Below are 15,130 nucleotides of genomic sequence, written 5' to 3' on the forward strand. Positions count from 1 at the left end.
ATTAAAAAAAAATAAAAATAAAAGGATAAGTCTCCGTGGTTTGTTTGTTTTAGGGCAGGTGTGACATTGCCGTCAGAGGGAACACCTGTTCAAACAAACAACCACAAGCCGAACAGACCAAAATTAAGAAGAATGTTAAAACAACCTGAAAATGGTCAATTTCTGACATTTTAAGCATTTTATTGCTACATGTTCTGATGCGATAAAATTAGAATAAATAAATAGATAAATAAATAGATAAATAAATAGATAAATAAATAAATAGATAAATAAATAAAAGTAGATAAAAATAAATAAGGCTGCTGCGCAAGCTACTTATTTGAAATGACTTCCTTCCATCAGCGCCATTCTTTCCCTAATGAGCCTGTGAGTCCACTCAGACTCAAGATCTAATCTGGGCCGCCTGGAAAAGGAGCATCATCCTCACCATGGAGCCCAATCAAAGAGAGAGATGAGGCTCATTTATTTCCTCTCCTGAGGACGTGAAGTGATTGGTTTGGCTTGTTTGTACGTTCTCTCCACAAGATTGTATTATGCTTTTCACTGAAGAGTCACTCTTATTCCTCAGCAGTCCAAGAAAACAATTTTATTTTTACTTTGCGTTTATGAAAGATTTCATGTTTAAAGATGCAACACAGGAATGACTGAAAACATTGTAAGGTCACATGACGGATAGCGTGGAACTGGATTAATTGTGTTGCGTTTACATTCCGCCATTTTACTGGTGACAAGTTTTTCAAAGTGGCGCATTCGAAATGTCTAAAGGGCTTTAGTGTACATGGAAGTCTTGGCATGTCACGAACAGGAAGTTGCTATTTTTCACTTCGCAAAATACATTCACTCACAAACAACAGCACAACTCTCAGTAAAATTTATTTAATCTCTGCAGTATATTATCCAATATTGTAAACAGTCAAATCTTGCGATTGATTTTACCCGACACCCTAAACTGGTCGTCAGCCAATGGCCCATAATATTTTCATCAAAAACTCTACCTCATAGCAAACACTTGCAGTTACCACTAATCTGTTCATGTGAGCGTTCAATTCATTAGAACATGAACGTTTTTATTAGCATAACCAAAACGCTGATTTTAATTTTAGTACCAACATGCTGAATCTTGACTTTCAGGGAATCCATCAGACCTGAACTGCAGATGCACCACGATGCAACAGGCTCAAAAAGAAATGGAGACTAAAAACGAGGGCTTCCCCTCTGCTGTTAAAATTTATATTCAACACCACGCTCTGCAGAGGCTCCCTTCTCCGCTCATGAGTCAGGAAACCCCCCGGGGAATCGTGTGCTATCATCAAAACAGGCTTAGATTCAAACCAAGCGTTTGAGGAGCAAAAAAAAAAAAAAAAGATTGGCTATTGGGTGCATTGTAAGTTGGCAGGCTTCTGATCTGCTGGCATCGTTCTCAGGAGTAGACGAGTACACGCCGACGGGAAAAACAAAGATGTCAAATGCAAGGCAAATGAAGTCCTTTCTGTTGAGCCGCATGCACAAGAAGTCATGCCTTTCAGAAACATCCAGCAAAAACTACAAACATCCGTGGTGAGAGCGAGGACTTTTATCTCTCTGCTAACACAAAAACTGCAAACCTCCACAAGACCAGGACTAGACCCTACAGTACAGTCCTGTATTGGTTAAAAAGCCGGATCGGCATGTCTATCACGTTCACACGCAAAGCACATACAAAAATATATTTAGCTACTTATGAATAACAACAATGAAGAAGATTCTGAGAGGGTTTACAAATTAAACTATTCTATCGGAACACCATGTGTTGAAAAAGATCCAGTGTTTTTCTGTGCGTTTGATACTAGCTAGCTAGCTAGCTAGCTAGCCGTGGAAAATGTCAGTGTTTTCAAATGTAACTGATACTTGTGACTTGTGTCAGTTTACATCAAGTACAAACCCAGTGAAAGAATGTGAGAGTCCCAACTAATGATTAGGCAAACTAGTCATCCGATCAACTAGCTTAACTTGAAACGCCATGCCGGAAGATATTCTATGTTTGGTTCTATGAAACACATTTTTTAAAGGTTAACTCCTGTTGAATGAAAATAAATCATATAAATAGAGATAAAATAACTTAATTTATAATACTATTTGTTACAGTTTAGTGTACACCTGTACCACTTTACTTGCCACATAGCGGATTAGCATAACATAACATTACTTTCTAAACGACAGGAACAGAAAAAAAGAATGTTCACCGTACCTTCGACTCAAATCATTTCACAAACGACCTAGAAAATTACAAAACTAAGACTTTTAAATTACCACCAAGCGATACAGTTTGATTCAATTTGGTATGATGCTCTGTTTTGAGATTTTAACCCTCAAAGTTGTTACAAAAAAGTTCGGAATTGTTCGATAGTACCAGGGTGGAGCTACACACCTTCATCTGATTGCTTCACAGATGCTCGTAACGTCTGTGTGACAACGGAAGACAAAAATGGTTCCATTAAAAAACGACCGTGGATAGCAATTGCCTCATTTGCATATGCATGCAGCACCAGACTCTTTAATTACTGGTAACATTCGTATAATCTGTCCAAATAAGCGCTTATTGTACCAAAACAAACCAAACTGAACTGTACCGCCTGGTTGGTTCGTTCATCTGATTTGAAATTCATTGTGAATCATCAAAAGTGAGCCATGAATCAGCAGCTATGGGCTGGATCGTGAAGACGAGTGGAGCTACACTGGACTGTGGTCTGGAGAAACATGGGTAGCCGTCACCGTCAAACACTCAGTCGGCGTGTCCTTGGTCCTTCGAAGGCTCGTGTAGAGCCTCTCGTCTAGATTAGCCGTCAGTTTGTCCGTGAGTTCTGCCGTGATGGTTTGTGGGCCGTAGCCAGAGGAGTCCGGTGGTTGAATGGGTGACCGTTCGTCGAAAGGTTCTAAGGGGTGACCGGGTGGTTTGCTGTCGTCTTGAGTCTCTGGATGCTCACTCTGCCCTTCGTCTTTGTCAGGGACGGATGGTTGAAGATGCGTTGATGATATCTGGTCTTCGGTGGAACCTTTCTCTGCAACGTCGCTAGCTGTGGTTTCTGTCTTTGGAGTTTCGGGGGTGCTGCCGTCACTGGTCTCCTCGTCCGGTGCGCTGACAATGCGGGGGAGCATGCTATGGTAACTGGTTTCCATCGGGCAGTTAACACTGTCACCCCTTCGTAGTGGAGTTCGTTGTCTTTCGAAAGAGGAATGGAAGTGTCTGACACCGGGGTCGCTCCACTGTTTGTGCCGCTGCCACTGCTTTCGAAGATGGATTCGAGAGCGATGTTTCTTCAGCGGCGACTCTTGCTGGTCAAATTGAGGGTCATGACGGAGAAACTCGTGGAAGAGTGCATCGGTTTTTTCATCGATGCTGTAGTCTCTCTGATGAAGGCTTGCGGGTTGAGCTGGAGGGTGCGAGGCCTCCCGTGGGGTGATCATCTGACCGTATGGAAACCAACTCTGTGGACCAACATCTGTGGAAACTCCTCCAATGGCGCCCAGCAATTGCTCATCTGGTTCCTCTTCATAGAGGTGAGACTCAAAGCTCTCACCGATCGTGCCAGATCGTCCCGCCTTGGTGAAACGATTCCTCTTCTCATGGGCCGTTCTCTCCTTCGGGCTGCTGCTTCCAAACATCCGCAAATCTTCAGAACCACGAGAAGGGGCCTCTATTGAGGTGTAGCCACTGTCCATTTGCAGCAATTTCCGCGTGGACGTTTCACCATCGCTCCCGCCTCGCTCCGATTCGGTACTTTGTTGTTTCCGACTTCTTACACTCTTTTCCCCCAGCGTCTCATCTATGTACACCAAAGACTCCTTGTGATCCTCAGCACCTTCTGCCTCATCTCCTAAATCCTGGGATGAAAAGCTGGGGAGCTCTTCCTTTTCTTTTTCTGTACACACGCTGTCAGCATCGCTGCAGACAGAGTTCCTATCGTTATTGCTGCTATGGTCAGAGGCAGCGTATTGTTCTAGTGATGCACGTAAGGTCCAAATATCTCGGTAAAGTGTCTGGGGATCCTGAAACGCCAGAGGCTCAGAGCTTTCCCTTGTCCCCAGGGAAAGAGCTTCATCTTGGGGATCAGGGGACAAGCCAATCACCCCTGGTCCGGTATGGCTGCAGATGGGCTCCACCATCACCTCTACCTCTACCCTGTGGTTGCACACAGTTAAAGAGGAAAAGGAAACGCAAAAATGTCAGAAGATATCACTATCCTCAACGACACGGCTGTTTTCACAGAGCACGGAATGACTGTTATGGCTTGCAATGGCTGCCTTGGCATGTCCTTATATTAGCTGAGTAGCTTATTTGGAGGAACTGGAACGCAGATACCTGTTGCGTATCATGGCCGAGCAATTTTGGCGGAATGATTGCGAAGCAAAGCAGTGGACAGGATGAATGGCAAGGGAATTAAAGATACCTGCCGAGGGAAGGGGGCGGTGCAGACGGAGCGGGGAGCACGGGCCGGCCGGGACAATAGGCGATGTCTTGACTGCGGGCGATGTACTGGATGAGGTCAATGTGGTGTGTGTCGTCCTGGTCCATGCTCTCGCTGGCGGCCCGTTGACGCTGGAATTGCCTTCTCTTCGGAGAGCCTGACTCATGGCAAACACACGGAAAGTTTGGTGACAGGTGGTTGGGAGATGATATCTAATTCTGTATAAATATAGCATCAGCTGCTAAGGCATCTGAAGAAGATTTTGAGATCATCTTTGGAGTCTTGGTGTGATGGAAAAACTGATCCAGTAGTAGAAAGTGTGTGAGTGTATGCATGATGGCAGGGAGGATTCACTTGGGGGTTTAAATTGAGTTGGAACTAGCAAACGTTGAGTCATCAAGCCATCTGTCTTGTGTGTGTTTGTGCATATCAGAGCAGCCAGAGCACCTCTCGCAGTTTATTACCGTGGCACCATGGTTCATTTTTGTCTCAGCCAAACATATTTTATGGAGTGGGTCAAAATAATAATTTTTGGCTTCAAATTCAGAAGATAAATTGGAGTCACATGATCAATATATGGACAGTATAGCTTCTGTCTTTCTTTTCAGTTTGTTACCTCTCATGTCCAGACTTGAAGCTCTCTGGTTGCTGTCCAGCTTCCATTTCTTAATCTTGAAATAGGGACTGGCGCCTTCCAGACTTGCGTGGCGCCGTAGTTTCGTGAAGAACTGCTGTACCGTGCCTTGGCCTCCTGGACCGCTGCTCACAGGAGGGACGGTGGTGGTGGGGGCGGTCCCTCCTCCCGTGCTCAAGCTGCTTCCTCGGCCCCGGGACCCTCCTGCGATCATCTCCATCTGAAGATGGAAAGCAGCAATGGTGATAATCTGTTTTTCCACAAGACCTCCAGATGTATGAGTATAAAATACTTGGAGGTAACTTACCGACCCTCCGTTTGTCTTAGCAGAAGGACTTGCACTAAAACTAGCGTCCACCACAGTTGAGTTGAGGGTGTCTCCAGGGAGAGCAGAGCTGGAATTGGGGCTCAAGCTGGTCAGCGCAGTTTGCGGCAGGGGACACAGCATGGGCTGAAAGGGTTCAAACACACTGAGTCTTTTTTTATTCTAAATATTGCGTGACAAAATGGATCATCAGACTGGGATGGCAATAAAGGAAAGCACAGTGGGAGGTAAATGGGTTTGAAGCGACTCGTATTCAATATTAGAGGAGGTTGCGCAATGAGGCAACGGGGCTAAAGGAATCATTTGGGAGAGTCACCTGGAAGATAGAAAGCGCCGACTTGGCGACGGGGCGCGTTGTCATAGCGATGGTGTTTTCCGCCGAGTCGCACTCATGGATGGTGACTATCTTGAGCGCCGGGGGCGGAATGTGGAGGTGCGTTAGCCGCGCGTTCTTAAGGTGGTGAAAGTCTCCTTCAGTCAGAGTGTATCTGGAATTCAGAATTTCAAGTTTGGGCTTTTTTTTTTTTTTCGGTGGCTGAAAGTATGTTAAACTTTAGATCCACTGAAAGCATGTCTAAGTTGTGGCGCAGAAACATGAAACTCTGGACTCTGACAAGCCAGTTTATCCTTTCCCCATGCAGACCGTGAGCTGAATTTAAAAGGAATCGAACCTGCGACCCTTCTCCTGGGCCTTCTTGCCGTGATCAAATAGCGCCGCCTCGTTGAAGGAAACACGTCGGCCCGTGGTTCCCGTAGAGAGGAAGCGCTCTGTCTCCTGGTCATGAGAGCTAGCCATTGAGAGGCAGTCGGACTCATCCACCCTGATAGTGATTTCTACCCAAAGACAAAAATGAAGAAATGTTGCCCTGAGCGATTGCAGTTGTTTGATCATTTCTCCGACGGGAACCATCTGATATATTGCTTGCTGAGTGCTAAAACTCCTTCATAAAAAATGCCTGAGAAAAGCAGTTTCACACTGCCTTTTATTAAATCATTTTCTGCAGAGATAGAGTACATTCAATATCAGAATGCGTTGTAAGACCCATGCGGGCGCTTTAACCAACTCGCTCGAAAAATCGTTTTTTTTTTTGGGTTAAATTTAATACATTAGACATTCTGCTGACATGATAAAAGCAGCTCCGTGTTCGGTAGCCATCTTTCTTCCATCACTCCTCCGTCTATCAATCACTGTACACCCCCTACACAGCATCACCCACGCTTACCATGGGTGGGCTGAGACTCCTCCGTGTATGTAGCGGTGGTTTTCTCGGCATCATCGCTGCCACTGCGGCACAAAAAAAACAACAACATTTAAATGCATTACACAGCTCTGTCTTGTTTTCAGATCAAGCCAGAGGGACAAATACAGAAGCTGATGCCTCGGTTGCCTGTGTGGAAAAATAGCTCAGAGAGGAGCTAAATTATGTCAGTTAGAGAGAGCTTTATTAACTTGGACGTTTCCCCGACACACACGTCTATCCACAACTCGGGTTGCGTGCAAGTGTAGTTTGGCTTTATTCATCTGTGCGGCACTATAACACTGCAATCATAAACAGAAAATAGTGAGATGTGATGCCAAAAATATGTAGTGATAGCAAACCATCAATGATACATCATCATAACTTGCATATTGTTGCTTTATTAATTTCATAACAGAAAGCAAGGCGTATTGTCAACAAGTGCGTAGTAATTAATATAATCGAAGAAAACTATCGATGATGCGTATCAATTTTATGCAACATCATTCACTGACACCCATGTCACTCACCAAACTAGGCTCCGCCTTTTAAAGCCATATACACTCAAAATCACAGTAACGACAAATGTGAGGATAGCAACTCGGATACTGCGATTGTGTAAAAATCTGACATATACAGTATGAATACTATCTCAAATAATTTTCCATTGAAATAATTCGAGTACATGCTAGTATAACAAAATAAAAAGGCTTTAGTCACATACATGGTGTTTGGTTAAATATCTTTGTTTGCTTTGCTCCATCCAAATGAAATCCCCATGGCTGCCATTTGCTTTATGAGAAAGAGAAAAGAGAATGAAATCCCTTTTCTGTCATTTCCCGCCGTCGAATTCCTTGGTGCAGAGCTATGGGCTTCATGCATGTGGGCTCGTATGTGTGTCATTCCAGATCTCAGCTTCCTCTTGTCTTTCATTTCCTGTGTGGCTCCCACAGTTTTCATATCAGTGTGGAAATGTGTGTTCTGTGTGTGTGTCTCACAGAGCAGAGAGTGGTGGGGCGGGCGTGGGGGGTATTAATCACCGCCATCGGGTGCGATGAAATCTCATTACACTCGTCATTTGTACCAGTCTGGCTGATTGTGTGCTGCTTTCACCCACCCGCCAAATCCTTTCCTTGCCTTTTGGCAGCTTCATATTCTGTTTATCTGCTGCTCTCATCTTTTAAGTGTGGGTGATAATGTATGCTGCAGTTAAATATTTAAAAAAAATAAAACCCATCCAATTGTAAACAACACGCAATAACGACTGAATGTCTGCTCGTGAGGTAACCGCACTAAAGACGCATTTGGGATTGTTGTGAAGGAAGCTTCATATGCAATTCCAATGAGCCTCATCTATTATGTAAGTCGACATATTTAATAAATGTGATATCTTGAAGGAAGCACTTGCATGTGAACCAGTCAAACATGTTGAACATGTGACAATTTCTCAACCAAAAAATTTTAATCTTGTGAGAGCAATGTTGGAAGAGCTTTCCCCCTTTAAAAAAAAAAAAAAAAATCTTTTTCATACCTGTCACAGCATTGACCTCCTCCTCGGCAGCAGCGGCGGCAAGTGATGAGGACGATGGAGACGAAGATCAACGTCCCCACCAGGAAGATGGACAAGATCACCAGGAGAAGCACGTAGCCATCTTGCTGCTCCTCCGTCTCGAGCGGCACCTCCTGGGATACGATTTAATACATCACATCGTCATCTTTGTTTCTTTGTGCGGGGAAATTAAACTTGGGATCGGATCACTGATTTACTAATGCCGGGTCAGGAAGTTGTTTATTAACTACCAAACGTACAAACACATGGGACCAGACTTACAGTGGAGTTTTCTGGTAGGATGTTCCAGACGGTAGACTCATAGCTCATGGTCCAGGCCAACTATGGAGTCCCCCTGAGAGACAACAGGAAGGAAACGGGAGCTGCTCATCAAGTCACAAAAATCAACACACAACGGCTTTTTATCGCCACTTTATACCCACAATCCTTTGCTTGCATCAAATCATGGAAGCTAACAAGAAAAGACGGCTACACGTGAATGCTGAGAGCCGCTGTTGACGATCCAAGTGGAAGTAAGAAATGAACTGAGCATGATAACCTGAATGGACGGATTCCATCTATCATCTTTGTGACCTATATAGAAATGAACCACATTAGGGACGGGAGTAATAATCCATTAGTCGGTTAATTGTTCGTGAAGGATTTGTTAGATAAGGCGGAACAGATTTTTGCTAAATCGCGTCATGAAGAAATGAGAGAAAACTTCAGACCAATTAAGTCATACTGGATGATCCTCGATTAATGTGCATACCAAAACATTGTGATCGGCAATCACTGTGTGAACTTGGACTCAGTCAAGTGTGAGAACTAAACAACACTTTCAAAATTGCACAAAAATAATTGCAAAATCGCAATTTTCCTGGCTAAGATTGTTTTTTTCTGCTGATGCTGCTGTGTGAGCAAATTCAAACTGTGAGCAGATCCAAGTGCGTCCCTCACGTGCCGCTCATGCATGCGTTTAATCACCGACCAAACAGAAAAACAAAGCATCTGTGTTGCGTAAATCGTCATCCACCATTCCGGCACAAACCTCCCCATCACGGAAACACAAGCTCTTGCTACTAATCAGAAGCTGAGGTCCACTGCTGCTTGCTGTTGCTGTGCCTGGGCTGGCTCCTCCAGATCATGGCCATTAATCCTGCTACTGCAGCAACCAAACGCCCACTCACTCATGCACACACACACGGTACTCACACAACCTGGATACTCACCACAGCATGGAAGAAGCAACATGCCCGCTACTCACTGCAGCAACTTCAGCACCAGAGTCTGTAAATACAACCCGATGCTCGTAGCTTGTCAATAAGCTTCCTGCTTGCTTCCTGTGTCTCACCCCTGATGGAGGGCAGTGCGCAGAAGGAGCAGTAGCATCAGAAGTGTGTGTGTGTGTGCGTGTGTGTATATGTGTGTGTGTGTTGAGAGAATCCGCCTCCGGCTTCCCAACCCCCCCTCGCCACCATCCTCCTGCAGCAACGTCCCAGTGGCCTCAAAGCAACAGGACAGCGTGGCGGTATGGCCAGGAGCAAAACAAAGCAGCAAAACCATCGCTTAAATGTCAAGTTAGACATTATGTAAGAAAATGCACCTGGGAGAAAGCAGGCAGGTCCAACTAAATGCCACGAGAATGTAGAGTATTATTCATTTTAAAACGTCTGGCATGGTAGTACGTATATATAAGGTTAGCCACAACAAACTTGAGTTGTTTTATGAATGATTCATTTAACCTAACTTTTTAGGTCACATGAATAAGTTGGGTCAAACTGGCCCAAGTAGGGTTGATCCCTTTTCGACACGTTTTTAGAGTGCTTTCACAGTTCAGATATTAAAATGACCAAACCCATTTGAACTCTGTTGCTAACCAAACCAGCAGCACACACTGATGTCAATCTTTTAGATATGGATAAATAAATAAATAAATAAATAAATGTCCTATAACTGAACTTGTAAAAGGCATTTTTTCATTGTTTTACTTTTTTCTACCATTAACTTATTTTTTATTTATTATATGAGAAGAATGTCCAAACACCTTTACGTTTACCAAAGTAATCAGCTGTACAGTTGAAAAATATTTGATGCTAAAAATTACTGCACATACTGATGTCAATCTTTTAGATATGGATAAATAAATAAATAAATAAATAAATAAATAAATAAATAAATAAATAAATGTCCAAAACTGAACTTGTAAAAGGCATTTTTTTCATTGTTTTACTTTTTTCTACCATTAACTTATTTTTAATTTATTATATGAGAAGAATGTCCAAACACCTTTACGTTTACCAAAGTAATCAGCTGTACAGTTGAAAAATATGGTAAATATTACTGCAATTATGTTTATCTTATTTAGAATGAGAATACATTGTAGGCTACTCATACATAGTGTATGAATCATACCGACAACGTGCATCGTATTATTTAGTGTGTAGTGTGCATCTATGACAGTCAGTTGTTTATGGTGCCGCCATATTTCAGCAATAGTGATCGATTTCCTGCAAATCAGCTGTCATTTGAAGAGCATCTTAGATGCAAGAAAACCGAATCATAGCTAAATGGACTTAATCGGGGTCTCATTGCTTGAATGCAGCGATGTACACACTCGGCATCAAAGGCATTCATCCACATCAGGCTCCGCAAAGACGCACACGTGTAGATAGCACTCACCTGCTCTACCTGCGTGGTCCGGCCAGGGGCGGAGGGGGAAAACCACAGCAAAGTCTGGAATGAGCACTTTTGAATGTGGAGATTCTTCAAATGGCTTGAAGGTATTTATGAATGGGTGATCCTGAATTTAGGACACGCCCACTGGCCAGTCGGAGACGCGCCTGGTGACGTCACCAGTGAGGTAAAGCCGACTTTATGGCTGCTCGAGGGGAGAAATACAATTTCTCACTCGAAGTTGTCTACATTCATAATTTCAACATTGGAAGAGGCCATTTTTGTAAAAATTACAAAGGTGCTGTAATAATAGTAATATCTTAATAATGTCAATATTTTAGCATTAAAAGCCCTTTACTTCAGGTATTGTCACAACAGCACTGTAATTCCAATAGTATTATAGCGCCATCTCGTGGCAAATTCTCTCACTGTCACTTTGGCCGACAGACTTTCTGCCCGAAAGACTACATTACCCAGCAGACTTGTACCACCGCAAAGCCTTGTGGGTAGCTTACCAACGTCCTTGTCCACCAAGCGCCCACCAACTGCCTTCAAGCAAGGGGATTTGGGAGCCTCTGTCAGTCAGTAGTTCTTGAAACAAGTCGGAATTTCCCAACATGATGGCAGCAAGATTTCTCCGCCGTTCTCTCCCCATGCTTAGGCAAGCGCGCTGCTATGCCGAGCCAGCCACCGGTGCCCCGCAGATGTCCTTCACTTTCGCCTCTCCGACTCAGGTAGCCGCGGCGTTAGGGATGCTAGCCAGGCCTAGCTAGCTGAACAGCTTGATCAATATCCGCTTAAAATAGATTGTCAAACTTTGTTAAAAATATTGCGGATGTGTTTGTCTATTGCCGGGTTTGTTTCTATACACTTTAATGCTTTTTTAAATTCGGATTCTATCGTTTATTGATGCACACTTTGCGGCAATGTGTTAGCCTTAGCAAGCTAGTAGCCCAAAGCTCTTTGCCATTCATTTGTTGTTGACCTGCAATGTAACAATGCTACGTTAGCTAACGAATTATTTTTGTGTGAATGTCATACTTACTACTACCGTACATGTTTGTTTTCAATATGGCGATAACTTGATATGTTAACTGACCTCCGACTCCATTTTTTTCATAACAGTTCTTTAACCTTGCATCTTCCTGTCAACATTAGTTTATGGACTGTCACCCCAAAACGACAGCATTTGTATTGATTACTCTACATTACGATGAGCAGCTATTCTACAGCTAATCAGATGATGACACCAACCACTCATATATTGTCAGATTCTGCACAAAAAAGTCAAAAATGACAACTGGCAAGCATCTCCATCATCAACAATAACTTTTCAAATATTTATACCGCACTTGCAGGTGTTCTTCAAAGAGGCCAGTGTGAAGCAAGTGGACGTGCCCACACTCACCGGCGCGTTTGGTATCCTCCCCGCCCACGTGCCCACCTTGCAGGTCCTCCGGCCTGGCGTTGTCACGGTGTTCAATGACGATGGCTCCTCTGCAAAATACTTCGGTAAGGGGGGCAACAGCTATCTCATTCTATAATGCTTCTATATTTTCTCTCATTAATTTATTCCCCCTTCTGAAATGTCACATAGTGAGCAGTGGGTCCATAACTGTCAACGCCGATTCTTCAGTGCAGTTGCTAGCTGAGGAGGCCGTACCGCTGGACCAGCTTGATGTGGCTGTGAGTAAAAAACACAGACTGTGACCACAACTATTTGTAATTTAAATTTTATCACCTGGACAGTCTTTGTGGATAATTCTGCCTGTTTCTTGGAAAAAATCAGTGCAAACGAGTCAAATTGTATTTATTTATTATACATGTGGGTTTGTTTTAATGAGATTTGAAAGATGGGGGTCTCCTCATCTATGATGTTGAGAGGTCGCTAGAGTAATTACAGGCCTTTACTCCGGTGCGTCTCGCAGCAGGGACGTGCTCTTTGACAGCAGAAAGCATTCTTTGAACCCGAGGACGAGTTTTAATTACCTCCCGATTTGATCGGTGACGACCCGTCCGGACGTCCTCGTAGTTGCACTTGACCTTTTAAATGTCAGGCTTGTTAATGCACCGCCGTGCTCTCAACGCGGTCCCGGTTTTGACCTTGAGCAATGCCACTGTCAACTTCACTCCAAAGGACAAAATGAGTTTTTTGTCTTTTTAATTTAACCCTCACCCCTTTCTCCAAGCGTGCGGCAACAATGCTCACAAAGCCACGCCGCTAATAAGGAGGGAAAGGTCACTCAGTGTTGAATTATAGCAGATGTGTCAAATCCCCACTGGGAGACCTTTAACTTCCAGCCATGTTTGGCATTTCTACTTTCTAATCGCCGCTGTGACAAATGGAGCTTTCCGAACAAACGCGGCAGTTGAGATTTTTCTCCGGCTGACTTCCGTCATCAGTCGCATTTTTACCCGTGGGACTGTTGCCAAGATTTGCTTTTTTATAACAGGTTGGTATTATTTTCTTCATGACGTGAATCAATGTTAATTCTTTTTTTCCAATATTTAAAACTCGAACCATCCCGGTCTTATGCATTTGTTGTCCTCGTGTATTGTATAGTCCAAATTTGGGTGAAATGTCACATCCTTGTTGAGCTTTCTATTTATGAGACTATTTTAAAGGTCTTTGTTGATGAAAGTTAGACACACACTGTACAATTGATTAAGAAATGTTTTTAGATTTCAACAAAGCAGTTTGTCATAGCATACTTTATTGCATTTAGTCTTAACGCCCTGTAGGTGGCAGTATTGTGTCAAAAAGATGTTTCCACTGGCTGTGATTATGGCAGAAACTCCTCAGGCGAGTGTAGGTGTGTGACCGTTTAGTTCGTTGCACAATGGAGCTCTCATTTGTGCAAATTTGAAAATGAAAGATTAATTGTTTTGTAATCTGTACATTATTAGTCTGTCATGTCACCGCTCGTGCTCTTCCCAACAGGCTGCCAAGGCCAACCTGGAAAAGGCCCAGGCTGAACTGGCCAGTACATCCAGCGAGGTCACGAGGGCGGAGGTTCAGATCAGCGTAGACGCCAACGAGGCCATTGTCAAGGCGTTGGAGTAGACCTCCCCCTGTGGTACGGCGCAAACACCAGTTCATTTGTATAGAAAAAATAATTGTTTGGCAGCCAGTTCGTCACACCTTAAGACATTTTTTTCCCCCTTGCACTTCCAGGTCATCTTAGCTCTTCTGTTTGGTGGAACACACTTTAGGCATTTCCAGCTGTCCTGTGGATTCCATGCTTGCTTTGTACAGTGGATGAAAAACAAAATAAATTTATTTGGAATTATCTGTTGACCTTTGGCTGCTTTGCTTTTATTTTTGTCCACTTCACCCTCCCCAGCTTCTAAACCAGTCGCTGTGCAGCCTCTTGGTGGCAGCAGATATCAGCCAAATGGGAAGAAAGCAAGCGTTGTAACATTCCGTATCATCTGATTATTATTTAACTGACCTTTTAAACATCCCTTTAAGGAATTGAAGCACCACTATCACCACTTTGAGATGAGATAACACATCTGTTTGTTATGAGAGATGACCCCTCTGGTCCATTACTGTGATACACTGGGACCTCCTTCTCTTTCATAACCAACTTGAAGCTCCAGTTCATTTATTCACATGCTAGATTCAAGTGTGCTAAGAAAGCACTTTCATTTTTTTTTAATTATGTTAAAAATCCACTCTCAAAGGCCTAATGTGATGGTCCGGCTTCTCGCTTGTGAATCCATAAGGGCAATATTATTTTAAATCACAGCGTGGACCTGCGGGCCGATGTCTCAGATCAGAAATAAAAAATAACTAGCTCTTGACAGCTCGTGGACCGGTCCGCTAATGGATGAGTAACACTTCAGACAGGCTGGATGAAACACTTGCATCACAAGCAACGATTTCATGCACTTTAATTGCAGAGGATGAGTTTATGAAGCAGTTTGGTTAAAAAACTCAAAAGTGTGACTTTAAAGGGATATTATGGAAAATTGACTTTTAAGTAGTGAGGGCAAATGAAGCTTCAAATTTGCTTCATTGAACCAGTTGATGCTTCATTTTCCCATCACTACTTTTAGGACACTATAGTATTATACATTGCCCCTCCCCTTTGCTGTAAGAACTTGACAGCCTGTACTGTACTTCAAATAAAACAAACTTGTTTTTCAAGTATACATTACACACTTTATTTTCTGCTTAGTTAGAGGGAGCACTCCCCCCCACTGAAAATAAACTTCAGAGGCTTGAGTGGATGACATCAGCTAGTCTCAAGGCCACAA

General features: G+C 43.4%; 2 protein-coding genes across 4 annotated transcripts; one reads left to right on the top strand and one right to left on the bottom strand.

Annotated features, from left to right (window-relative positions):
• Nucleotides 1–856: 856 nt before the first annotated feature.
• cbarpb (CACN subunit beta associated regulatory protein b) lies at nucleotides 857–11,005 on the bottom strand. Of its 3 annotated transcripts, XM_049723829.2 has the most exons (11): nucleotides 10,874–10,964; nucleotides 9,424–9,481; nucleotides 8,474–8,546; nucleotides 8,174–8,325; nucleotides 6,628–6,689; nucleotides 6,076–6,238; nucleotides 5,721–5,892; nucleotides 5,387–5,530; nucleotides 5,062–5,299; nucleotides 4,428–4,602; nucleotides 857–4,159 (listed from the first exon to the last, which is right to left on the bottom strand). In XM_049723829.2, exons 3-11 carry the CDS (start codon nucleotides 8,519–8,521, stop codon nucleotides 2,710–2,712), a joined length of 2,604 nt encoding a protein of 867 aa, XP_049579786.1. In that variant the 5' UTR covers nucleotides 8,522–8,546; nucleotides 9,424–9,481; nucleotides 10,874–10,964; the 3' UTR covers nucleotides 857–2,709. The 3 variants fall into 3 exon arrangements, with proteins under 3 accessions (XP_049579786.1, XP_049579773.1, XP_049579783.1); XM_049723816.2 differs by lacking the exon at nucleotides 9,424–9,481 and having other exon boundaries at nucleotides 10,874–11,005; XM_049723826.2 differs by having other exon boundaries at nucleotides 9,424–10,972.
• Nucleotides 11,006–11,353: 348 nt separating this feature from the next.
• On the top strand, nucleotides 11,354–14,165 carry atp5f1d (ATP synthase F1 subunit delta). The gene is made up of 5 exons (XM_049717592.2): nucleotides 11,354–11,601; nucleotides 12,226–12,379; nucleotides 12,465–12,553; nucleotides 13,809–13,944; nucleotides 14,043–14,165. The coding sequence occupies exons 1-4, from the start codon at nucleotides 11,485–11,487 to the stop codon at nucleotides 13,929–13,931; spliced, it is 483 nt and encodes a 160-aa protein (XP_049573549.1). The 5' UTR covers nucleotides 11,354–11,484; the 3' UTR covers nucleotides 13,932–13,944; nucleotides 14,043–14,165.
• Nucleotides 14,166–15,130: the final 965 nt, after the last annotated feature.

Source organism: Syngnathus scovelli, chromosome 10 (assembly GCF_024217435.2).
Source record: "Syngnathus scovelli strain Florida chromosome 10, RoL_Ssco_1.2, whole genome shotgun sequence".
In the NCBI taxonomy this organism is placed as follows: Eukaryota; Metazoa; Chordata; class Actinopteri; order Syngnathiformes; family Syngnathidae; genus Syngnathus; species Syngnathus scovelli.

Coding starts and splice junctions, on each gene's coding strand:
- atp5f1d (XM_049717592.2), top strand. CDS start 11,485: ATGATGGCAGCAAGATTTCTCCGCCGTTCTCTCCCCATGCTTAGGCAA. Junction 12,380..12,464: donor CTCCTCTGCAAAATACTTCG/GTAAGGGGGGCA, acceptor AATGTCACATAG/TGAGCAGTGGGTCCATAACT. Junction 12,554..13,808: donor TGGACCAGCTTGATGTGGCT/GTGAGTAAAAAA, acceptor TCTTCCCAACAG/GCTGCCAAGGCCAACCTGGA.
- cbarpb (XM_049723816.2), bottom strand. CDS start 8,521: ATGAGCTATGAGTCTACCGTCTGGAACATCCTACCAGAAAACTCCACT. Junction 6,239..6,627: donor GGAGTCTCAGCCCACCCATG/GTAAGCGTGGGT, acceptor GTCTTTGGGTAG/AAATCACTATCAGGGTGGAT. Junction 5,300..5,386: donor CTAAGACAAACGGAGGGTCG/GTAAGTTACCTC, acceptor TTCCATCTTCAG/ATGGAGATGATCGCAGGAGG.